Source organism: Lepisma saccharinum, chromosome 6 (genome assembly GCF_977018435.1).
Source record: "Lepisma saccharinum chromosome 6, izLepSacc3.1, whole genome shotgun sequence".
Classification (NCBI taxonomy): domain Eukaryota; kingdom Metazoa; phylum Arthropoda; class Insecta; order Zygentoma; family Lepismatidae; genus Lepisma; species Lepisma saccharinum.
This window is the reverse complement of record NC_139234.1, coordinates 56,817,201-56,843,480: the sequence shown is the minus strand read 5'-3', so window position 1 is coordinate 56,843,480 and position 26,280 is coordinate 56,817,201. Positions and strand designations below refer to the sequence as shown.

At 37.5% G+C, this 26,280-nt stretch overlaps 1 protein-coding gene across 2 annotated transcripts in view; it reads left to right on the top strand.

Moving 5' to 3' along the window:
• The window catches only part of Kap-alpha1 (karyopherin alpha1), a 66,420-nt gene extending 41,660 nt beyond the window's left edge, over nucleotides 1-24,760 (top strand). For both annotated transcript variants that reach the window (XM_083123977.1, XM_083123978.1), the window contains exons 6-9: nucleotides 17,173-17,377; nucleotides 20,951-21,094; nucleotides 22,500-22,659; nucleotides 24,436-24,760. In XM_083123977.1, the coding sequence (XP_082980103.1) occupies nucleotides 17,173-17,377; nucleotides 20,951-21,094; nucleotides 22,500-22,659; nucleotides 24,436-24,626 (700 nt within the window). In that variant the 3' untranslated portion in view covers nucleotides 24,627-24,760. The remainder of the gene's footprint in view (nucleotides 1-17,172; nucleotides 17,378-20,950; nucleotides 21,095-22,499; nucleotides 22,660-24,435) is intronic.
• The last annotated feature ends 1,520 nt before the right edge of the window (nucleotides 24,761-26,280 follow it).

Here is a 26,280-nt window from a genome sequence, read left to right as displayed (position 1 = left end):
AGAAACTGAAATTTCTTCAAGGCTAAACCTTCGCAATTGTCTCGTTGGCGACAGAAAGTATCCCTGCTCGTCTCCACCAGCCAGCAAGATATTTCTATACTTCAGAACCAACCTGTCAATAAACTTGCTTAATAGGCAGCCTCCTCCCCCTTTTAATGGAATGCAAGAATGTAGGGAAATAGGTTAATCTGGTGAAGTTTCGATGAGTCGACGCTTGTTTTAGGAGGAAAAAAAAGGGTAACTTCAATTGTACCGGTGTATATATAGTCCTCTATGCATGAAATGTAGGTAGCGCCAAGGCGAGCCTCATCAAGAGATGCTGCGGGCCGCGAGCTTGACATGGCTGACTTACATCAGTGCCCGATGCCAGAGCCGTTGTTAGGAAGCACGAGGCCCTTATATTTTGAAAAATGAATATGTATACACCTTCAATTCTTCGTAAAATTATACACTAAAACTCACATAGTTATTAATAGGGTGCGGATATGTAGGCACTAGAAATAGCTCAAATAGGCAGAAAAATAGGCGCCCAAAAGGATCAAAATACACTTAAAAAGCACTGAAAAAGGCACTTAAAAGGCATCCTAAAATTAAAAATTAAAAATTGCACTAAAATTGGCTAAAAATTCTGCCATTAAAAAATTGTCACTCTTTGTGAACCGTTATTTCATATGCTTCTTATCTTACGTTGCTTTCCGCCATTTTACTGAATCGCGACGATGAGGATGGAGGATCATTAAATGAAATTGCTGAAATACCGAGTACAGGAATCGCACGCGGAACCTTGGGCCGCCTAGTCCTTTGGTATTTTGAAACCAAGGATATCTTCACAAATTTGAAGCGTAGCCACCTTATATCATTTTACAAGCACAACAAAACAAATGAGTACTGTGACTCCTACAAGCTTCCAGTTGAAATAAAACAGGGTTTTGTCGGAGTACGAGTCAACAACCTATTTCCAGTTTGCTTACCCTGATTAAGCGACATTTGGAATTTTCAAAGATCTGACATTCCCTCAAATCTGTCGAATATCAGATTTCAGTCAGTTCAATTTAAACAAAGGCTTGCCTTCTTCAATGCAGGGTAAGTCAAAGGGGGGGGGGGAAGCCGAAGTAAGCAGAAATTGCAGAATAGGCATTTCAGGCACGGTTAAGCAAAATAGGCACTAGCCAAAAAAATAGGCAATTATAGGCAGGATGAAAATGCGTTCTTGAACTAGAAACGCCATGAAACGAACTTAAAACATTGAAGCCTACGTTATGCTATAGAAGAATAGAAAAGACAAATGGGCAAAAATCTGCACATTAGTTATTAATATTGCGTAATTATTACCCCCTTTCAATTTCCCTTCAACCATCAACGAAATTTGACTGCGTGTAGAGGATATCAAGACAACAATTTTCCGTAATAACTATTGCTACTTTAGGACCTATTTCAGATCCACCAGCCCTCGAAAAACATAATATTCTTATCTTGTGTATATGTAACCATGCACTGCAGATTCATTCATCTATGCCAACATACTAAAGACATGAAGCGGGATCATAGGCCAGTCAACAAGGGATGATTTTGGGGTCCAATAAGGAAAGAAATGAGGGAAAACTGGAACAAATTTTATTGCTTTCCTGAAAGGGTTCTTAACAACATATTAATTTTGCACGGCTCTACAACCCAAATTTGGCCGCCATCTTGGAAAAATGGCGCCCAAAATAGTTTTTTTTTTGCAAATATCTCACTTGGAAAGCATTGCATAGCAAAAGAGGTTACGAGAAAAATGAATCTACATAAAATTCTCTACAAAAAGGTTCTGTGCATTTTTCTTCTAGGATGCGCCTTTTGGGTGCTAAATGAGCGAGAAATTTTACTTTTTTTTTCCTCACTCCACTTTGCAAGAGAGAAAGACAAGGAAACGTTTTTGCACTGTAACTTGCATAGGTACTAAAATACCTATTCTAAATGTTCTAAGGACTTTCTTGAAAATGTATTTTCAAGTGGTAATATATGTATATTAATCACTCGTAAACAATAATTTTATAGTATTTAATACAAAACAAATTAATATAATGTCTGTATTTCTTGCTACTGTTAGAAACCAAACCATCCCTTGTCTTTTACCAGCAAGAATTCTTGTAATAAATATGAAAAATATCATCACAGTTGTCGTGAGCTTTCAGATCGAAGCAAAAGTTACAGACCATAATCTACCCAGGGATTTCAAACCGAAGTGATGATGACATGTCCCCCTTTAGTCTATAGTAAAACATTCCCCGTGCAAGCGCGAACAACAGACGTGCTACGATGTACGGTATTGAGAACTTGGCGCAGTTGGAGCGACACGTGCAGCTTGCTTCGAAAAGTTGCATTTATCTCTTAAGATTAGCTTCCGTCTCTTCTATACTCTGTCCCGGGAATCTCTGGAGCCAGCGAATGAAAACAAGTCTCTGCGCAAGTAGTAACTCGAGAGGGCTCGAGGAATGAACACGTGAGAGGAAACGGGGTTGCGTGGCGTGGGAAAATAACTGAAAGGACTAGCCGTTTACAGGAGCGTGTACTGCTTCGCTCCGCCCACTCGCTTTCTTCCCTACACTACTGTAATACACGACCTTGCTCCAGAGATTCCGAGGACAGAGGATAGAACAGTGTCGGATTTTGAACACATGAATATATTGCAATGTTCGCAGATCATTGAACACTTTAGCCCAATTTTCCTACAGCTACAAGGCCCCTTTTAAGGCTTTTACAGAATATAATGCGAAGAAGCTCAGACTGTGCAGTTTCTTGTCTGTTGTGATCATAAAGATAATACTTCTTCGTTTTCCACATCCTTACCTCATCAGCTATAAGGGGTACGGGGCAAGTTTGTACTTAAAGTTTTCTCTGAATTGATCTTGATTTTTTAGTAAAATATTATTTAAATTAAAACTGGATACAACGCATCTCTGATTTTTACTTCAGAAGTGATCGCTTCTGTGAATCTCTCTCATTTTGTTCAAACTTGACATTTGCCAAATGCTCAACATTGAAGACATTCCAACATCATGAGCATTGGAAGGATTGGTTTTCTTATTCCCTATTAATCTTGTAACTATTGGCTTTATACAATCAAAAGCAGGGATCCCCGATGGCGTAGTGGTAATGTTGTCGCCTTGTAATCAAGGGGTCCCCGGTTCGATACCCAGTGGAGGCACATAGTTGTTCGAATCCCACTTTAATCCAGTCCCGATTAGCCATATTGTGTATAAAGTGGACTTAAAACTCAAATGCAATCAAAACAATCAATCAAAAGCAGGGAATGGTGGCTAAGATGAGAATCACTGACAAAAGAACTGAGAGTCTTGTTTATCTCTTTATGTACGAGACTTTCGTGCATCGACATGCAGCTCATCCATTTTATCTGTGAACTGGTAACTAACTAACTAACTAACTCTCTAGCCTTCTTAAACCCGAAGGTTTATGGCTGCAGCAACACAAGCCTTCTATCTGTCTCTATCCTGGGCAAGATCAATCTTTCCCATCCTTACCGATTTCCTTTAGGTCCATCGCAACGTTATCCCTCCATCTTCGTCTTGGCCTTCCTACTGGTCTCTTACCATCAGGTTTCCCAAACAGTTTCCCAATTGCCTATCTGTGAACTAGTAGACATGCCAAAAATCCACTTAGTTAGCATTGAGTTGATCATTCCTCTGCCATCCCCACAACTGTTCTTGGAGCGCATCACGGACGGCTCCATCGTCATATCTGACAAGATCCCAGACCAAACCTTTTCTGATCGTGTTATTGTGGTTTGAATTGTTGTTTTAAGTTTACTTTATGCACAGATAGACAATCGGGACTGGACCTACAGTTTATAGTGCGCTCCAAACCACTGAGAAATGTGCCTCCACCGGGCATTGAATACAGAACCCCTTGATTACAAGGGCGTTTTATTGTGAAATAACCTTTTCGGACCAAGTCAATATGTTCCTTTGAAGTTATCTTCTATTTTTGACAAAATATATTATCTCCTGCACTCAGGGACGCTAAACTATATCCTGTAAGTACTACATGCAGTGATAAAAGCAATTGAACCCATAAATGACATTCTATGAGAAAGAACAAATGTAAAAAATCTAGTATTATAGAAGAGAATTACCACAAAACTTCATGTAAAACATGTTTCCACGAGCTCCGCACTTCCAAATCGGGGCGGAAAAAAATACTTAAAATTTCTAGCTCATCTAGCACCCAAACAGCGCACCCTAGAAGAAAAATGCACAGAACCTTTTTATAGAGATTTGTATGTAGATTAATTTTTGTTATAACCTCTTTTGCTCTAAATGCTTTCCAAGTTAGATATTTGGAAAAAAAAAAACTTATTTTGAGGGCCAATTTCCAAGATGGCGGCCAAATCTGGGGTGGTACAGGCGTGCAAAATTAATATATTGTTAAGAACCATTTTATGAAGATAATAAAATTTGTTCCAGCTTTCCCTGTTTTTTTCCTTATTGGACCCCCTTGTTGACTGTTGGTAGCAGAGAATCTGACAGAACGACATTCCTGATTTTAAATTTCGTTCAATTCACGTACGTTGCTTAACGTGTTTGATACCTTTACGTTACATATTTTATAAGTTTTATTAAGAGATATTCATATCCTGGAGGCTATCCTTCCTTGTCTGTCAGTAGCGTATTAAACATTTTGTCGTTTTACAATAGAAAAAATGTTAGTGGCATCGGCATGTGATTCATGGCTGTAAGCATACAGGATAAAAGTGGTATATTTTGAGGGCTCGTACTGTCAAAATAAGACCTCAACGAACAAAATGTTATCGAAAAATTTCGTTCACATTGATGTCGTTTACATGCTGTGGAAGGATGTCGGTGTTTCACAACGACACCCTGTGTTAGTGTATATCCATATACGTATATAAATATAAATGTGTTTGCTATTATATCTTTACCAATGCTCTAAGTGTATTCGGGGAGTTGTATTCCCCTCCTCAATAGAATATTTTATGCAAAGAATACCCCCAAGGCTAGAACAACTTCTCTCACCTAACAATTTTCCAGTACGAGCGCTGATCTTTACACATGGTATCGAACAAATATGAATATTTCAGTTAGTATGGTATAGTTGCGTATTTGTAGAACACAATGTAGCTTAGCTCTCCTATAATATTTCTCTCTAACCTTTCTCGCTCACCAAGGCCGATGACGCCCCCCCCGAAAATCAACTATTAGTTTTCTGATTTTGAAATTTAGAATACTGAAACACCTCCTGAACACGAACATGATGCATTATATATTCGTATATTCTCGATTGACCCTTGATAATCTTCATTAGATAACATGTCCTCGTTGGCACGCCCGATCCTTCTTTCAGGTAAATAACGGAATCAATTACAGATACAGAGATAACATTCTATGAACTAAAAATAGTATCACTTTCTACAATAGGATATAATATATCGACCTGCTCGTCTGTCTATCTGAAATGAGAGTTAAATATTGATATTTCCGATTGATAAAGGCCTGTGGAGTATCGCGTTTACCTTGTAAATGCTGCTGCAACTTGTTTAGCATCTACTGTCGCAGTAGGGCGTAATTTTTAGAATTACTAAAAATATATGCTTTTGGCTTCCTGATTTGTCGGCAGAATAGTAAGAACAATTAAATCCTAAACACGAAAACGATATAGAACACGAAGAAATGGAAGTGTACAGTGTACGAGTTACAGAGGCTTAACTACAAACTTAGAGACCCCTGCCAATGTTTCAAGATAGGTCCCCAATTGATTTGTACAAATTGTTCGCAAATTGAAAGATCGTTGAATTTTCAACACTTACGTGCAAAAGAGATGTTCTGAATTGATTTCTATGCCACGCATATGAAAAATACATTACTGAAAATATAATATATCCAAAAATAGATTATATTAATTAATTTCAATTTTCCGGAAAACTGGATGTAGGAAAGTGATTTTCCTCTGTAAGATATTAGAACTCATGCGCTATGTATTTAATTGAATGGTTAAAAATGGTTTATTGGAAGGAAGGGAGGGAAGAAAGAAACATAAATAGCGAGAGAAAAGCGGGTTGGCTCACTTCATATCACGACCCCTGACTCTTGTCATTCCATACACCCTGCAGTTACGCCCCTAATGAGCTACGAATCAAGCATTGAAACCACTGGTAAGTTATGAATGTTTTTGTCCTCTTTGGTGTGTCATCCAATTGAATAATTCATATGCGTCTGAGTGAAAAGCAAAGAAAAACAAAGAAGGGTATAAAAGGGAAAATGATTTTAAAAATCATGATACAGATTACAAAGAGAAGTAAAACTGGAAAATTGTCATTCTTAGTGGTTTCGTCGACATGACCAAAAGGCAAACCTGAAAGGGCATGGACTCGGTGGAAGCTTTCTTCCCAGAAGCGAGGGGGAATTATAGTAAACACATGTCCACGGTGCACCCTGGGAGGTCTTTGTCCCCTGCGTGGAGAGGAGGTGGGGGCGGTAGAGAAGTACTGTGACGAGCACGCGACATTCAGTCCGAGGACTTCACCCCCTCTCGCCCCGGACCCTTGGCGGGCTTTCGTGACCTTGGGGAGAGCTGAGTGTGAAATCCGAGATGTGTTACTTATGCCTACAGACCGTTAATATAGGGACATTTGTGTGAGTGTGTATATCGCTACAGGCACCAGACCTACGTTCCGAGCCACGCCTGGGAAAAGGACCACAGACTGAGAAAGCATTGGGATGCTTGAATATATTGTCGAGACGATCCGAGGACGTCCTCGCATCTACGGTCGGCAAAAAATGTCCTCGGACTGCTGATGTGTTAACACATGGAAGTCCTCGTTTACACGGGTAAACCAACGCGCGCGCGCACACACACACACACACACACACACACACACACACACACACACACACACACACACACACACACACACACACACACACACACACACACACACACACACACACACACACACACACACACACACACACACACACACACACACACACACACACACACACACACACACACACACACACACACACACACACACACACACACACACACACACACACACACACACACACACACACACACACACACACACACACACACACACACACACACACACACACACACACACACACACACACACACACACACACACACACACACACACACACACACACACACACACACACACACACACACACACACACACACACACACACACACACACACACACACACATGCAAGTGTGTATATATATATGCACTAAATTATACATCCAGTCATCAATCATCATCAGTGTCATAAAATATTCTTTTCAAATTCTCTTTCTCAGTTGCTGGAATGTGTTTGACATGCCCAGTAGCATCCAAATTGAAAGTGTGAACAGATGATTACAAAGTGGTGCATGTTGTTTGAGAATGGTTGCATGGATATTGGCACACCATGCAAGCTCCCCTAGAAAAACTTACGTTGGAGCACCCTCCTTATGGTTCAGACCTTCCTCCTGGTGATTTCCAGCTGTTTTATCCCATGTAATACGACCTTGGCGATGGGGAAAATCGTTCTCTCATGTGTAACGTTCTACTTGGTCTGTAGAAAAGGATAGCATGATGGGGTCCATGTGTAAGACACACTAAAGGTAGAATGTGCAAACAGTCACTTTGGGTTGAAGCCTTTGGTTCGTTGTTATGCACTGCTTCAAGGTCCTTCTAGAACTTCAGTACAAATTAGGGAGTATACTGCCCAATGTGGCAAAAAAACTCCTTGAGCATAAACTCATTCAATTCCTAACTAATATGTATACAACATAGTATTTAGAAGATGTACTAATAATCTAGATAGCATTAAACTAAGTACTGTCACAAGACTGAAAAAAATGCTATATTCTAACTACTACACTGTCACCAATTTTTAATGCATACCTTATGTATCTTTGTTGTTGTAAATTAGGCGAATGACCGAACAACAATCAATTTTGAAATTCTGTAGATTTTTTTATAAGGTATGTGCACATCAGTGTTACTGGAGTTAAATAACGAGTTAGTAGAATAATTATTATCCCAAGCTAATCCTAATGAGTAGAGGCACATATTTTTGGTAAATACAAAAGCAAAATTTCGGTACAAAAACTGAGTCAATTTCGGGTTCAAAAGCGGTAAATAAAATGAAATATCGGTGTTATAGCAGTGTAAAATTGGATGAAAAGTGGTATATAAAAAGATATTTTGGTTTTAAAATTGTGAATATAATCCTAAGTTTGATTAAAAACTACACTTATTCCACAGAATTAACATTTCACTTCTAATAGCACATTTATGTAGTTATCAGAGTATTAAGTTTATTTCTGTGTAAAGGAGTCCATTTTTGCTTCTCCAATATTAACAGCAGAATTAATTATTTTTCCGGGAATTGCATAATTCTCAGGATAATTCAGATCTCAGAAGGTGTCGCGTCGGTGAATGAACCCTAAATTTCGTGTTTAAGAGTTAATTTCGCTTTTTGCAGTTTTCGCATTATTTCGTGACAAAATATGGTCACAAAATGCATCTCACACCTTTCAAAAACATGAAATATTAACACTACAATGTGTTTTTTCAAATTTCGTTTTTATGTCAAAAACAAAATATGCATGCCCCTACTTATGAGCTATTTGGAATTTCAATCTTCTTCCTCGTTGAAAATTTTGATAAATATTAGGGAAGGGACCGAATAATCGGTACTCTATCAGTATCGGCCGATATAGGCATATCAGTGTATCGGTAAAATTTCCGATTATTTTACCGATCCGATATATCGATTATTATCTGATAATTTTGTGCAAAATTCTGCCATTTTGTTGTAATTTTTGTGGATAATATCCATGCCCTACTTTCTAAAAAAGTAAATGTCTAAATATGCAATTTATCTTGCACTGCAGTCACCTTGAAACACACATTTATTAAAGAGGTCAGTGAACCTTTCAGGTTCTTCAAGGACCATTTCTAATTTTATATCGGATCGGTAGAATATCGGTTATTGGTATCGGTAAGTCTTATATCGGTACTTTATCGGTATCGGCCAAAATTTCATATCGACCCATCCCTAATAAATATTCATGCAATGTACATAGTACGTATCCACTTCAGCAACCTCATTTAATCATTACAAGATTCATCATAATAAATAATTTTATTTTGGCATGTACATTTTCAAGCATAAGCATATAAATTTTCACTCAAATATAAAGTAAACTTATTTTATAAGAAAGGTGTGTGCGACTTACGTTGTTACAATACAATATAAGCACTTAAAAAAATACTATAAGAAAAATTACTTACGGTTCGTGAGTATATGTTTTATAGAAAACAACGTTTTGAGACACAACTGGTCTCTTCCTCAGGTGCATTTCTTGGCAATCGAAATTACTTCATGCCTTCAAATTACTTCAATTTACACCAGAGAACAAGGAACACGGTGATAGTAAAAGATCATGGTTAAAAAAGGTATTTGTTAAAACTGCCCTTTCTGCACATAAAAACTCACTTTCTCACATTGCCAAGCATAAACCTCAAACGTAAAAACATGTCTCCCATTACACGTTATAGTGCAGAAGGCCTTAGAAAGATCGCTTCGCGGGCTTACAGCAGACAACAATATGGGGGTGTGTCTGCGAGAACCAATCAGGTCCGCGAATGAGCGAGCCCGTTTGCCACAGCTAGCTCTCGCTGCACCCTTCTGGAAGGGTGAATGACCTCTGCCTCTTGCTACCTCGGCCTGTTTGTTCGGCTGAGGAGCAGACGACATGAGAGTATCGGCAATAGTGTGCGAGCGACGTCTGCTGTTAGCCCGCGAAACGCTCTTTCTAAGGCCTTTTGCACTATAAAACCCCACCTCAAGCAACGTTGTCTACGTGGTAACTGATTTATCTTCTCGCCGAATGCTGGAAGTGGCCAGACTTCCGTCCCCATCTGCTCTCCCCAATTGCCAAGTTCACCTGAGAAAGAGACCAGTTGCGTCTCGAAACGTGTTTTCTATAAAACACATACTCACGAACCGTAAGTAATCATTTTTATAGTATTTTTTTAAGTACAGTAAAACCTGTCTATCCCGGAACATGATGGTTCCGAGCAAAATTTTCCGTCTTAAGAGTTTTTCTTCTTATACAGGGTTGACTTTAAATACAGTATAGAGCGCTGCAGGAAATAATGGAAAGACAGATTTACATTTCGCATTACTTATAATGTAGAGTACTAATGCATGTACGTATAAAAATGCGATACAGTCGCAATAAGCATAGCAGAGATTACAATTATGTAACTACACAACATGTTGGTACACTTTTTACAGTATCGTAAGAATGTACAGTACGTACTTATGCATCTTTTCGAACCCGGGACCCCTGGCATCGTAGCGTGATGTGCATAGAGGGAAAGAGAAAGATTGGAAGATGGAATAAGAGAGGTGAAGAAAGATTGAGATAAAAGTGAAGAAAAAGAAACAAACAAAGAGAGATAACAAGAAAAATATAGAGAAGACGAAAGAACAGAGGAGCAACAGAGGCATGTTCCACTTACAGTATTGTATTGTTTTCTTGCGAGCAAAAACAATAAGGGAAGAAATTTCCATCTTACTGAGAATAAAAACATCTTGTTGGTCTTTAAATGGTGTTCTGTTTCTGCGTTAAGGTCATTTTCAGGTATAAAATCTGTCCAATCTTGGGACTTTTTTCCCATATTTAAAGGTTTCCTTCTTATAGAGGCTCCGGGATATGCAGTTTTTACTGTACTTATATTGTATATAAATATAAAGTCATTGAGTACTTTAAGATCCATATTTTGACCAGCAAAATAATTGTAACTACTCCATAATTTTAATACTGTTATTTTGCTTATTTAATATGCATTTTATCATTCTTCAATATGCATTACATATACAACTTTGATTGCTTAAGGTTCAACGTCGCAGTTCGCCACGACAAATTTATCATGCACTCTGTTACTTACAATTCAATGTACGTATTTCTATTCAACTTCTGATTTATGTTACGTATAATTAATCACTATTAATTTAACTAAGAAGTAAAATGCACCTCCTATTTCCACTCAATTATTAACATTCAGAAAAGAGAATTTGATTCGATGGCCTTTTGAATACTAGTTCTAGGAACATTATTTGAAAGTTTACGTAATTCCACATATGCAATAAAAGTACTAGAAGGGTTTACTTTTACGTAATTCCACATATGCAATAAAAGTACTAGAAGGTTTTACTTTTACGTAATTCCACATATGCAATAAAAGTACTAGAAGGTTTTACTTTTACGTAATTCCACATATGCAATAAAAGTACTAGAAGGTTTTACTTTTACGTAATTCCACATATGCAATAAAAGTACTAGAAGGTTTTACTTCCTAACTTACTTTGCTCTTTTCATGAGGGAAGATTCCACAATTGTTCAGTGTCTAGAAAATGGACACACTGGCACGTCAGTACATTATTTTACTTTCTTGCGAAGTCAAATGCACTTGTCCCGGGCATCACACACCAACATATACCTGGATTAAACTTATGTGTTCTTGCGAGGTTGCCATGTCGTGTTTGCAAGGACATTTATAGGTGCTTGTAGTTGAATCGGAGTACCATGGTCCCGCTTCCAGCATTCAAAATCAAATTTCTGCTGGGTCTAGAAAAGGAAAGTGCCCAGTCTAACTTCTCTCTCCCAGTCAGCGATCTAGAACTATCTTGATACCGTCTGTCCTGCAATCTCATAGATTTGGCAACTGGTAACAAACAGGTGGGCTCTTCCTAACACCATCGTAAAATCACAGGAAAGTATGCGTAAACATTGACGATTCTCAATGATGGTCCGAGCTTGTTCTAGCAAGGAAAGTTGCATAAACAGTGCTGCTCTTTGGCATTTGCAGACAAATGATAAGCAAAGGTCACAAAGGCATTCAGGGTTGGAATGACCCAAATTGTGGCAGATTTAAATGCCAAATGTTAATACTATTTATTTGCGACGAGAAAAATCATCACATATGTTGGATACAATATTTGGAATAAGACATAGGAAAATCATTGCTGTGCTATGTGCTTAAATAAACTTGGTGATTATGCATTAAAGATAAAGAGACTTTTAAATTCCATGCTTTGTATTTTTCATGCTACTGCAACTAACTTTTTTTTTAACTGTAAATCCAAACTCAAAATTTATAAATATTATCAGACAGATAATTTTTTATGCCATGTCTTAAATCAGGGTGGCGACAGACCTGGAAAACCTGGAAAACCGGGAAAAGTCAGGGAATTTGAGGTGTCAAAAGAAGTCAGGGAAATGTCAGGGAATTTCGTCTTGATTGACTTCGAACAGTCTTTTGACGAAAATTCTTATAACTCTGGCACTATGGGAGCAATCTACTTCGGATAACTTTTGTTTTGCAGCTAAAACATCAGCGCATGCAACGGTGAACAATTTACAACACCGGACCGAGGAAGGGGGCGTGGGGGGGCACGTCCCCCGAATTTCAATGGAAAAAACAAAAATCTGGAGTTCGCCCCCTCTTCTCCCGCTATTTTGGGGAGAAGGCGCAAACTTTAGTATTCTTTTCAAAGAATGGACATTTCTCAACAGAATGAAACATGTTTTATGTTCTTGGGTGCCATACAAGTTGAATAATATGCCAAAATGTGATTTTTCTTTTTTTACGAAAAATAGGTAATATGCATGTTTGGAGGAAAATTGTTATAACTCGGGTGCTATGGGGGCAATCTACTTCGGATAAGTTTTGGTTTGCAGCTAAAACATCATAGCAAGCAACCGTGTACAATTCAGAACACCGAACCGAAGAAGGGGGGGTTTGGGGGCGCAACTACCGAATTTCAATGGAAAAAACCAAAATCTGGAGTTTGCCCCCTCTTCTCCTGCTATTTTGGGGAGAAGGCGCAAACTTTAGTATTCTTTTCAAAGAATGAACATTTCTCAACAGAATGAAACATGTTTTATGTTCTTGGGTGCCATACAAGTTGAATAATAAGCCAAAATGTGATTATTATTTTTTTACGAAATATATAAGTAATTTGCATTTTTGGAGGAAAATTGTTATAACTCGGGCACTAAGGGAGCAATCTACTTCGGATAAGTTTTGTTTTGCAGATAAAACATCAGAGCATGCAACAGTGTACAATTCAGAACGCCGAACCGAGGAAGGGGGTTTGGGGTGGTGCGACCCCCGAATTTCAATGGAAAAGACAAATATCTGGAATTTGCTACATTCTTTTCAAAGAATGGACATTTCTCAAGAGAATGAAACATGTTTCATGTTCTCGGGTGCCATACAAGTTGAATAATAAGCCAAAATGTGAAACTGTTTTTTACGAAAAATGGGTAATTTACATTTTTGGAGGAAAATTGTTATACCTTGGGCACTATAGGAGCAATCTACTTCGGATAAGTTTTGTTTTGCAGCTAAAACATCAGAGCATGCAACGGTGTACAATTCAGAATGCCGAACCGAGGAAAGGGGGTTTGGGGGGAGCTACTACCGAGTTTCAATGAAAAAAAAAACATAAACATCTGGAGTTTACCCCCTCTTCTCCCACTATTTGGGAAGACGGTGCAAACTTTAGTATTCCTTTCAAAGAATGGATATTTCTCAAGAGAATGAAACATGTTTCATGTTCTTTGGTGCCATACAAGTTGAATAATGAGCCAGAGTGAAAGAAACTCTGTTCGGAAATGTGGCATGGATATGTTGCGGAGGTGGGGGGGGGGGGAGAGCTTGGCCATCAATATGAATTTCCCAGGCTTGCTCCAGACCTGTGTCAGAGTTTCCACCCAAACATAAGAGTATGAAGGTCCAAAACGCACATTCATTTCGTAATCAGCACCATGATACCATATGGTATCATCGGGCCAGTACGACCTTACCCTGATGATACCATATTGGTTGGTATCATTGGAGGAGTAAAGGTTAAGCCTCTAAATATTATGTGGTGAAAAATGCATTGAATTATCATTTTTTCTTGTCCGTATGGGAGTAGTAAGGGAACTTGTCAACAGATGGAGGGGATAAGAGCAGGTGGCGCCGTCCGATAGTTGTCGGACGTCGTAGTAAGGCATTTTGTTAGGCAAACTGAAGGAACATGGAAACAAATATGTTCCATTGATTCATACGATTTTTGTCGAATATCACCACACGACAAAGTATCTCACTACACCATGCGACAGAAATTGCATGGACTGAAACATCCAACAAAAATCGCATGCATAAACAAGAAGAGCTTTAGACTGCAAATATGCTGCTGGAATTTTATTACTCTTCTGGCTCACTTCACAATATTTAATGTAGCAGTGCTTACCAAGGTTTTCTTTCATCATCCTGACGCATTACTGGTTTCGCACAAGTTAACATACGTTTACAATGACATTGCACTATTCTTACATATCAAGAAGAACCCAACCAAATGGGATATATATTGAATACTATCACGAAAAAGTTAAACATAAATCTGCATTGGTGAACGTTATAAAAATTGGCAAGTGCATGCTCCCAACATCAAATTTACTGCAACACTAGTATTGAAATGAAATTAATGCCACTCTCTGTCCTGTCTGTTTAATCTCGTGAGAGATGGTCTTAAATTTCTCACTGAGTGAAGTTAATGTCCAATATTATGAAATAAAATACTAATAATAAATACGTAAATATTTTAATATCATATTTACTCGAATCATTGAATCATAACAGCAAATCACTTCCTTCAAGAATTGACTTTTCTCTGCCAGCCCTGCTAAATTTTCACTTTCCATCTACTGATTTATACGAGGGGTGGCCAGAAAGTAATTTCCAATTAGTAGGTACATTGATTTTTTGCAAACGCCAAAACCGTTAAAAATGGTAATTGCTGCGAAATTATGTTTAGGAATGTGCAGTGATGTCTGGACACATTTTTCGCCCGTTCAAAATATCGAAATAATGCGAATTTGGCAAAATATGCGAATTGTAGGCATTTTTAGCGATTTTTTTAAAAGAAATGTCCTAAAACAATGAAAAATTCCATGAAATCCAACATCCTTGTCTTTTCTAGGCCATGTTTGTGTACAAAGAACATGCAAGTTTTCCAACATTTTACTCAAGAGTAACTATAGAGTTATACGTACATGGAATAATTCCGACAGCTACATTAAATCATGTATTTCCCACAATTTTTTTAACTTTTATGAAAACCATTTGCATCACAGAGCAAAGTGGCAGGGTTCTAACAGGAGATCGAGTGCGTATCTACCATCACACGGGAGCCACATCTTCATATTTGTCGCACGAGATATGTTTTGAATTACTAAGCTAAGTGCGCACCATCGGCATTTGTCGAGCGAGTAATAATGGAGCTCAGTCGTTAGGGCATCTGATAATTGTGCGAGAGACCCGCGGTTGATCCCCTGCGGGGGAGAACCGGGATGTTTTCCACATATTCAAACTGCTCCGGCGCCCACCCAGCATCATACGAAGCTGGTACCTTGAGGAAACTTTGAGGGATAAAGGCAGCCAAGAGTGTGGTGCTGATCACATCATCTCCACCTTCAGCCGTGATCAAGAAAGTGTGGGGCCCTAACCCCACACCAAAATTTTATTATCTAAAATCCTTCCCTTAAAATTAATAAAGGGGTATGGAAAATAACTTTCAAGATATCAAACTCTCGCGAAGAGGCATAAGCCATGTGACTTACAATTTGAAACAGTAGTTTAAAAACACCATGAAGGTATAATTTCAGATATTTGGCAGAAAATGCGCTAAAATGAAAATGTGAATTTTGGGAAAAATTTTCGGCATAATCACCAGCGTTGTTCTGGCATGTGTCGCACCATGGCACTAAATTTTGAATGCCCATGGTATATGTGTGTGACACCAAAGAGTGGAACAATCTCTACCGCAATGTAGCTGTCAAATCCTTGCCTTGCCAGAAACCTCTTCAGTTAAACAAAGAGATGAAAGTAGGTACATTCAAGGCCAGGGCTGTACAGGGAGTGGTCCAAGTTCTCTCACCTGAAGTGATGCAAAGGGCCCGTGTGTACTCAGCTCTATGGGGTTGTGCACATTCGATTGGCCTTCCGTGAATTGTCTGCACCATCGTCTGACCATCCTATCACTCACGACGTCCGGTCTGCACAACTCACACGATTGCTCTGTGCCAAATTTTGAGCGTGCAATGTAGGCTACATCGCAGTCGGTGGGAGACTGTATGAGAGCTGCAATCTTTAACCTAGAACTGTCCTAAACCGGCTACATTGCAACTGTACCAGATTACAGCTACATGCCACTTCTTCCTGCCTGTATGTGTGCGTCGCTCTCTGACCACTAGTGCTGCGTATAGGTACCATTGGAGCTTTTCCAGGATGCCCCTCGTATATGAACTTTCAGAAGCTTTTATTATTAGTGTGTTCCTGTTTTAATGCGTTGGTTAGCTAAATCAGGTACCTATACAATACAATTCTATAAATTCCTTGATATCCCATCGATAATGTAAGGAAATATGACACTTTCTTTTGTTTGATTCAGTTGTTTCACTTATATGCAAGAGTTAAGGTGTTTGTTTTACAGAGAAGAGAGAAGTAACTTTATGCATTGAAAAATGAGTCCGCACTCATAGTTTTTGCAAGCAGAGGGTTCCAAACCTCAGTGGAAACATCAACATATAATACCGAGAATGTATAAGGAGACTGATAAATTACAAATTGTATTTCTTAATCAATCACTCTTATCTCATTTAGTCGTAACTTTACAATAAGCAAGTATGTTATTTTAAACTTACTGCGTATGACAAAATTCCATAATCCTTCCTTAGCTTGTGAATTGTAATAATTTTCCAAATTCTCTATTTTGCAGTTTGAATTCAAGTCATAGAGAATAGAGAAATTAAGTCAATTTCATAGAAGATAATATTCATACTTAGCTAAACCATGTGTGGATCTGTATGAGTTTATTATTTCCATTTGTAAAAACATCGATTTAGTTTAGTTTGTAATTGTCATGGGAAAAATTTAAATTTTGTCCTGGAAAACCTGGAAAAGTCAGGGAATTTCATTTCTGCTTGTTTGTAGCCACCCTGTAAATGTAGACGTTCATTTTATGTGGCCTCTGTATATCATATTTACAAATTGAAAAATAAGTGTTTGTGTATTTTAGGCACAATCAACACAATGTTGTCTCTGCTGCATTGAGAGCTGTTGGTAACATCGTGACTGGGGATGATGTCCAGACGCAAGTAATACTTAATTGTTCAGCACTTCCATGCCTTCTTCATCTATTAGTATCTCCAAAGGAATCAATTAGAAAAGAAGCATGTTGGACAATATCCAACATTACTGCTGGAAATAGGCAACAAATTCAAGTATGTATATGTTGAAGTTTTTTTCAAATTGTGCTGCAGATTTTTATGTGCTCTTTGTAGTTATTCCCTTGCTGCTTATTCTTCAAAATTTCATCTTTGTCAGGTGCAAAAATATGACATATTAAAAGTGTAGTACAGTAGAGCGTCGATTATCCGAACGTCAGTCAACCGAACGACCGCTTAACCGAATTGTGTACTCGCTCACTTTCAGATATCTGTAATGAAAAAAGTACGTGACTTAGCTGCTCGTAAGCGTGTAGGCTTGCTTAGACAGACCAAAATAAAGGATTTTTTTAAACGTTAATTTTGTGTACTGTGTGTATTGTTCATGCAAAATGCGTATGTAATATGTACATATTTTTGTTTAATAAACTGTACCACATACTATATATTCCTACTAAAGTTGCCTCTGTACGTTACTTTGTAATACATACTTAAAGAGATGCCTGTTTTTATGAATAAATTTACTGTACAGTACTTCTTTTTGGCAAATAAACATGTACAGTTCGATTATCCGAACAAACCAGTTTTCCGAACACCCATGTCCCCCAATTACTTCGGATAATCGACGCTCTACTGTAATAGTAATTGTTTCCAGGACTGCATCAATTGTGTTAGAGTGTACCTGAACAGTGTTACGAATTCTTGAGTGACTGATTGTAACTAACAATATTCCCCTGTCCCCCCTGCTGTTGCAATGATTCTCATCTGGTGCAATAACCTTGCATTTAACCCTGAAGTGAGCATGTGGATTACAATTATAATCCAAGGGTGTTAGATAAGAGGATTTACCCTTGTGTACTTTGAAGAGTGCAAAATGGCCATCTGTACTGATGCACCCAAAAATTTTAACTCATCATTATTCCCATAACAGCAGAATTCATGTACAGACTGTATGCTGGATTACACCCATAATTCAAATGCTCACTGCATTAGTAAGTTCATATTATGTGGTAATTTTCTTTTAGACATTCTTTTTTATACCAGGTGTGCCGGTTAATAATTCTTAATTGATCCGAAAGAAAACAAGTGTATCTGGGGAGAAAGGTAACAAATGCTTTATTCAAAATATGTGCCATCACTAGCTATACATTGTGCCCATCTGTCCGTCAAATTGTGGATGCCCTTCCAGAAAAATCGTTCACATTTTGATGTGATCCAGTCAGCATGCCATTGTTCGACATCTTCGTAATTGTTGTAGTGTTCTGGGAAAGTGAGTGAGACATCGATAAAAACAAATGGTAGTCCGAAGGGGCTAAGTCTGGTGAGTATGGCGGGTGAGGGCAAGAATTCCCAGCCAAGTGCAGAAATGGTGTGTGTGATGCCTTTTGCTGTGTGTGATGAGGCGTTGTCATGCTGCAAAATCACTTTTCCGTGTCTTGTCGCCCAATCTAGGCACTTTTTAATCAATGCATGGTTCAAATTGATGAGTTGTTGACGGTAGCGAACAGCATTCACTGTTTCACGTGGTTTCAGAACGTCATGGTACACCACACCCTTCTGATCCCACCAAATGCACAGCATTGTCTTCCTTCCGAAGCGATTCGGTTTTGCGGTCGATGTTGAAGGTTGTCCTGGGTCAACCCATGACTTTTTGCATTTTGTGTTCTCGAAGTAGATCCATTTTTCGTCCCCAGTCACTATCCGATGCAAGAAAGACTTTCTTTGATGCTGAAAAAGCAACACTTCACACCGTTTTTCGCTTTTCCATTTGTCTGTCGTTCAGATGATGTGGGACCCATTTTCCTGCCTTCTGGATCTTTCCTATGACATGAAGATGATCAGGTATAGTTTGGCAACCAACATTTAACTTCTCTGCTAGTTATTGTTGCGTTTGTGTATCGTCTTCGTCCAACAGTGCTTGCAGTTCGGTGTCTTGGAATTTTTTCGGCTGGCCCGTGCGATCTTTGTCTTTCAAGTCGAAATCACCACTTTTGAATTGTCGAAACCAACGCGCACACACATCTTGCGTTAGGACATTGTTCTGTGTACATTTCCATAAGGATACAATGGATTTGACTCGCATTTTTCTTTTGATTGAACAAGAAAAGCAGGATGTGCCGCACATGCTCCTTATTTGGTTTGAAGGTCAACATGTTTCCCATACAAACCCAATATCACGATCACTTGCACTCGGTTGCACATCCATGGCATTTTGACAGGTAGTGTCCTGGCAACACACTGACATAACACTTGAATCTGTGCCCCAACCCTTGCTTCCAGAGCCATCATGCGATGAAATTAAGAATTATTAACCGACACACCTGGTATGTGAATTGGACATGTATTTCACACCATTCTGTGAAAGAGCATAAATGTAAAGACAATCACATTAAATTATTTATAATATTTTAATACAATGCAGATGTCTTTGTGCAAAATTGTTTACAGTTGTAATCCACACACTTTAGGGCAAATATAAGAGTTATGACATGTTAACATTTAAGATAATGAATATGATGTACGTGAATTTAAATTTTTAGATATTAAAAACCTAAATTCCCTTTAGAGATAGTAAAAAAATAATGTATCATATTTTTCCATGCTGCATATTTATTATCATTTGGAATTTTATGTACGTGAAGATTCATGTTTCTGCATTTCACAATTAGAAAAATTAATCTGAAAAAAACTATCAAATTGTTCAACGTGGAAACACAAATCTTTACATGTGTAATAATTAAAACTGAGTTTACTTCATGCATCATGAATTTTAAATTTTAATCTAATCTTCACACAAATCACTTGTAACACTATGTGCTGAACATGCTTGTTAGAGAACGGGAACATGATACCTTATCTTTTCAGTAAAATTAACTTAAATTGTACTACAGTATATCATATTTTTAAACACTTTCCGGTCGGGAATCTGATGTGATGCGAGCAGAGTAAAACACCCATTCCGGTCACCAATTGGCTAGAATACGATCGCCGTATTTCCGTTGCGTTTAAATTTATTTGCCCGAACCTTATGCGATTACCGTTGCACACGCTTGGAGATAATTCTATCTTTCGCCACCAGAGAGCATCTTATGCTGGTTGGGTAAAGGCTTACCATTATTTTGTTGTTTTTTGATAATGTGCACAGTGCATGTTTGTGCTGATTGACGTCATGTTGCAACTGTCGTGTCCGTTGCTTATCGCCAAGAAAATGAGTGGTATTCGCGATTTTGTGGATATCTAATTGAATTATCTATTAGAACAGAATCTAAGCTTTCATTTGATACATAATACATTGTGATACCATTAACAGTGTATTTTTCTGGATTTTTAAAAAAATGCCCTAAAACGTCCACAGGTAAAAGATGGGTGAAAACCACAGACCAGAAAGTGTTAAGAAACAAAGTATGTATATATTGTTGATTTACACAATGCAAAACTGTATTTTCAATGTTTCAGAAACATCATCTTGTTTACATCATTAGGCACTGAAAGATAAAGTTCTGAAAGTTTTTGTTTTGTGTATGTGAGGATTACATTCAAATTATACAATTAATTTCTGTAATAGACTAAGAGTACTGCATGCTATAAATTTATACCAAAAGTTCTAAAGATAGTGTTACTTTGTTACAGGCTGTAATAGATGCGAACATATTTCCAGTATTAATAGACATCCTAGGTAAAGCAGAATTTAAGACTAGGAAAGAAGCAGCGTGGGCAATTACAAATGCAACATCTGGTGGAACTGCAGAGCAGATACGCTACCTTGTGGATCAGGTGATTAAAACCATTTGGTAGTTTGAACAGTATGTTATAACCAACTATTTCTTTGAACAACCATGGAGTAATGGGTTTTGTCTAACTAAAGTAATTCCATAATATTACTTTGTGCTAATGCTTAGTTTCCTTTTACTTAGTATCCACATGCATTACTTGCAAGTTCCAAAAAAACTATTATCTTCTGAATTCAGTCTTAAACCATATGCTTTTATTCATGTAGACGTTGTAGATTACTTATGTAGAAATATAGAAATGGGAGATGGCTTTTTATGGGTAGTGTATGCTTGAGACTGTATTTTCTGGTTTTGTAGACAAGGAAGGTAATTTAGGTAGCCTCTCAGGTGTTCTACTCGAAGTTATGAAATTTCTGCCAATACCATTAGAAAATGCTTCTGTACCAATAACCAATCAGATATAAAATTACAGGTTTCTTGAACTTCAATATTCATTAACCCCATTCATAATGTATGCAATCTAACAATTGCAATTGGTTTCACCTCAGACAGGGTGGTTACTCACCGGGAATTCTACGTGAATTTTTCTCCGTAGACGTGATAAATTGCAACTTTTATTAATCCAAATCCAATTGAATGTAAACATATTTATTAATGCCCTGAGGCAAGTTGTTCACAGTTCAGTTTTTTATCGAGGAAGGAAAAGAAAAAATCTCTCAGTTTGTTTGCTTTGTTCGTGTCCCTTGCAGAACAATCTGCATATCTGACAGATGGAAGATTATTGTAAGTATCTTGAAGTTGATTTGTAAAACTTACACAATTAGCAATTTTTCATAGATTAATATATCCCATAACATTTACAACTTTTGTTTGTAGATGTATTTCGAGTCTGAGTGTGTGAAATGGCAAATGCAAACTGCACACCTTAAATATGTATACTGTTGAATTGAATTAGAATTTTTAAATAAATTGCAATTGCAAAGATCCTTTGTATTGTTAATACATTTGTATGTGGGTGGTGAGAGGAGATAATACGTAAAGCTGCTTGTAGCTTGAATTTTATCAAGGTCCTAGAGTAGTTACCCTGTTAGAAAAAGAAATTAAACGAATGTATATGAATTGTACTTCATGACAATCAAAGAAATATGTAAATGACAGAATTTTGCAGTAAGTTAACAGGTATACCACTTCATCAATTAATCCACCCAATCCTACTAATCTTCATCCACTCTAAGAACAAAGTCATTAAAAATCGCATGACTCTTTTGTCTTCAGAATTAAGCAGTAGGATTTCTCAAGTCTTATATTTCTTTATGCTGATTTTATTCTTTCAGTAAGTGGGTCAAAAGTCCAGAGTTTGTCTCAGGAATTGGACGTTATTGTTTTAATTTGTTGGTTCCAAAAGTACATAATATCATGTTATTCAATTGAAATATTTTTTTTTGCAGAATTGTATTCCACCTCTTTGTGACTTACTTACGGTAATGGATGCCAAGATTGTTCAGGTTGCTTTGAATGGATTGGAGAATATTCTGCGGTTAGGAGACCAGGATGCTAAAGCACACGGAGGAATAAACCCATATGCAGTCCTGATAGAGGAATGTTACGGTATGTTTATGCGTATTCTGGATTCTGTATGCATCGGTAAATTTCACAAATTATTGGGGCTATTTTTGTTTCACTGTTAAGTAAATCAATTTTCCACTTATCCAAGATTGGAGTGCGGATGCATTTTTTTTTATGTTTTAACCTCTTACTTTGGCCTGCATATTAGTCTATTCCATTTCCTTTTTTACATTATGACACAAACATCTTGAAGCATGATGTTGAACCTTTTTTAATACTTTCACATTTTTAACAAGAAATCTGGAAACCACCTGATCTGAGTTTCGAGATTCCTCAGAAAATCAAGATGAAGTCAAAAGGGCAGAACTAATTTGTGTGTGTAAGTAAGTTCAAAATAATGTTTATGAATATTTGTACTTGATTTCCTGTATATAGTGAACAAGATTATAAGGTGTTAATATTACAAGGTAACCAAGAAAGTTCTGTCAGAGTTTCACTAGTGTTTTTCAAATGCCAAAAGGCAATGTGAAATGGACCTCTTAGGTCAAATATAGCCCCCATCAGCTAACTCCAACATTCTGACAGACCATTGGTTCCACTGCTGAACGTGAACCAAAGAAGTCATCAAGTGCAGTTTGCACTTTGTGTAGATTTTGGAACTGTCGTCCTTGCAACATATGGTAATTGGAGAGGAAGCATCAGTGTTTCCATTGGAGAGAAAGCATCAGTGTTTCCCAACCAAGGCAGAGAACTGGCATCACATGCCTATAACATTGCTTTAAGGTTTTTGGCACATTCTTTTGAAATGTGCAGATTTTAATATCCTCAGACTTTTAACCTTTCCAACGGTTTATTATCCATATTGGGAGGAGATGACAGTGTTTTACCAAATGTTTTTAGTTTTTTTAGCTACTTGAGGAAGTTTTTAGACTATCCATGCCCTTTTTAATGTGTTGTGTTTGTCCTGGGCAAGTCCCTCTACAACTTGCATTTTTAACCTTTCTGAAGGGAATCTTTACGCCCCTTTTTTTAATTTTAAGGTAAAGGTTTTAGATAAGGGCATTTCCCCTCATATACTTAGAAGAGTGCAAAATGGCCATACTTGCCGAAGCACCCAAAAATTTCAAATCAATCAGTCCGTAAAGGAACACCATCAATCTTAATATGTTATAAATATTTATAAACTTTTAATGTCCATTGTAGCTACCCCATATTAATGAAGGAATTCAGTTTTCCACACAATATTGGCACATAATTGAAGAAAATTGTAAATTGTGCATAGTACCAGCAGAATGCAAAAAATAACATGCATTTTGCATAACCTACAGGATATATGAAGTCTGGGTAAATATGAGCTGATATCATATTGCTCAGTCGGTAACGCGTCTGACTACCATGCTAAAGGTCCCGGGTTCGATCCCCGGCTGGTTCAAATCCGGGAACTTTTCTAACGTTGGAAGCGGCCCCGGCGCCCACCCAGCATCGAATAACATGGGTACCTGGGGGAAACCCTGAGGGGTAAAGGCGATCAGGGCCGTGATGCTGATCACATCACCCCCACTCACGACCGGATCAACAAAGTGTGGTGCGTTACCCCTACACCCCCTATACACCTTCATGGCATGGTGTTAAGCACCGGGGAACACTTTACCTTTTTTTTACCTTTATCAGTAATTCAATATAGCCAATGCTTCCGTTTAATATTGAAATGGCCCTACTGAAATCCAATAACCCTTACAAATACAGTTTTGTCCTGTCCCTATTCTTGCTTCGCCCCCCCTTGAAAATAATTTAATATGCCTCTATTTTTCTATGTAGGATTGGATAAGATTGAGTTCCTGCAGTCACACGAAAACATGGAGATTTACCAAAAGGCATTCGATATAATTGAACATTACTTTGGAAGCGAAGAGGAGGATGCCCGTGTAGCACCATCAGTGGATCAGGAAGGCCAGCAGTATCAGTTTAATGCAGATCAGAGTGTTCCAATGGGCGGATTTCAATTCTGAGTATTTTTGAGAGAGACTAAGAAAATTATCGAAGGTGAGGAGGAGTAACTGCTGGCAAGTGCAAAGGGAAAAAATATAGCTGATGTGAGTGAAACATCAGCATAGCTCAGTCTCCTTCATATATATAAAAAGAATATATATTAATTCAAGACTTTTGTGACTTTTGTGGAAAAAGAACAATTTATAGTACTCAATTGCTACTTGTACTGGCAGAATATTTTCTGTGAAAAATGATAGTGGAAACAAAAAAGAAATCTGGCTTTGCTTGATATTATTTGTTAACCTCTCATATGAAATGTGTGCCGACATAAATGCTCACCATTATTTTGTGTAGTACCTTGTCCCAGTACTGTTAAATATATTTGTTACACGACCATTGCAATGGATTTTTTTTTGTCAGCATTTTTTTCAGGTCGTTTTCATATAGCATAATTGTTTTTAGTTGTATTTTGAAAAAATGTCAAAATTAGTGCACATATAGTAAAAGTATTGGAACTGGAATTTGCATATTTTGGCTATGACATATTTATTCATAGATTAAGTTGCAGTTCCTTCCAGTCTGTTGCCAAATATTTTTATGTTAATTTTTCAGTTTAAACGAGACTTGATCAGTGAAGTTAGCAAGTATAAAATTCCTCATTACATGTAAAAATAGGATAAGTCTGCTTCTTCCGTTTTATAAAAGCTACTCATAATTCAATTCTTGAACTATGGCTTAATTGTATGCTGCGAATATCATTCTAGATTAATGCCACTGCTCTTGGAGGTAATGTATACAATTCCACACTGTAGCCATGGATTCTGAGCATATCTAAGTGAGTTCATGGAGCTGTTGAGTTTTGTATCAGTGAAAGGAAAAGTCAGTAAATGTTTTTGTTAGCAAGTTTCGAGTTCATTAATCATGCAGAGACATCTAGTAGTAAGTAAACAAAATTAGATGTACTTTCTGGAATCAGTGTCACTGTTCGTTCAGTCTGAACGCATGATTTCTTTACAAGTCAGCCATTTCTGCTAAGAAAAACAGTATGCATGAGGTACTATTGCTAATGTTCTCCCAGGTATTAAATATAATTTTAACAAATTATATGTTTTTGTGTGTTGAATTGGGCCTAAGAAAATTTTAGACCAACTGTGCACTTGTATTTCCATCACCTGCAATATAGCAGTAAATACCAAGGGAGACATTGAATATGATTGTGTGTATACATGACAGACAAATAATTGTGACTCGTAGAAAAGCAACAAAAAAAGACAATGTGACTGTTGACATACTTATATAATGAATATCCATCAACAGTGTGATTTTCGAAATTGGGAGTGGCCATGTGCTAAAATGTAGTGTAGATATATTTACATTATATAAATATATATTTCTGTTTCTATTACTGGATTTTACTGTGTAGATGGTGCCCAGTTCCTTAGTTTTATGTGAATTTATCAAGTGTCACAGTAACTTTTGATACACAAGTAGGATGTTTTTCCTCCACTATTTCTGGTTTTATTATGTGTTCTAAACAGAACTGATACAAGATATTTCAGTCATTGTTTGTAAATATATTCTGTTATTCTTCAGATTTGTATATATATATACACTTATTGTTTGAAACACTTTTCAGTTGCTGTTATATTTTTAAAAAATATAAAAACATATCAG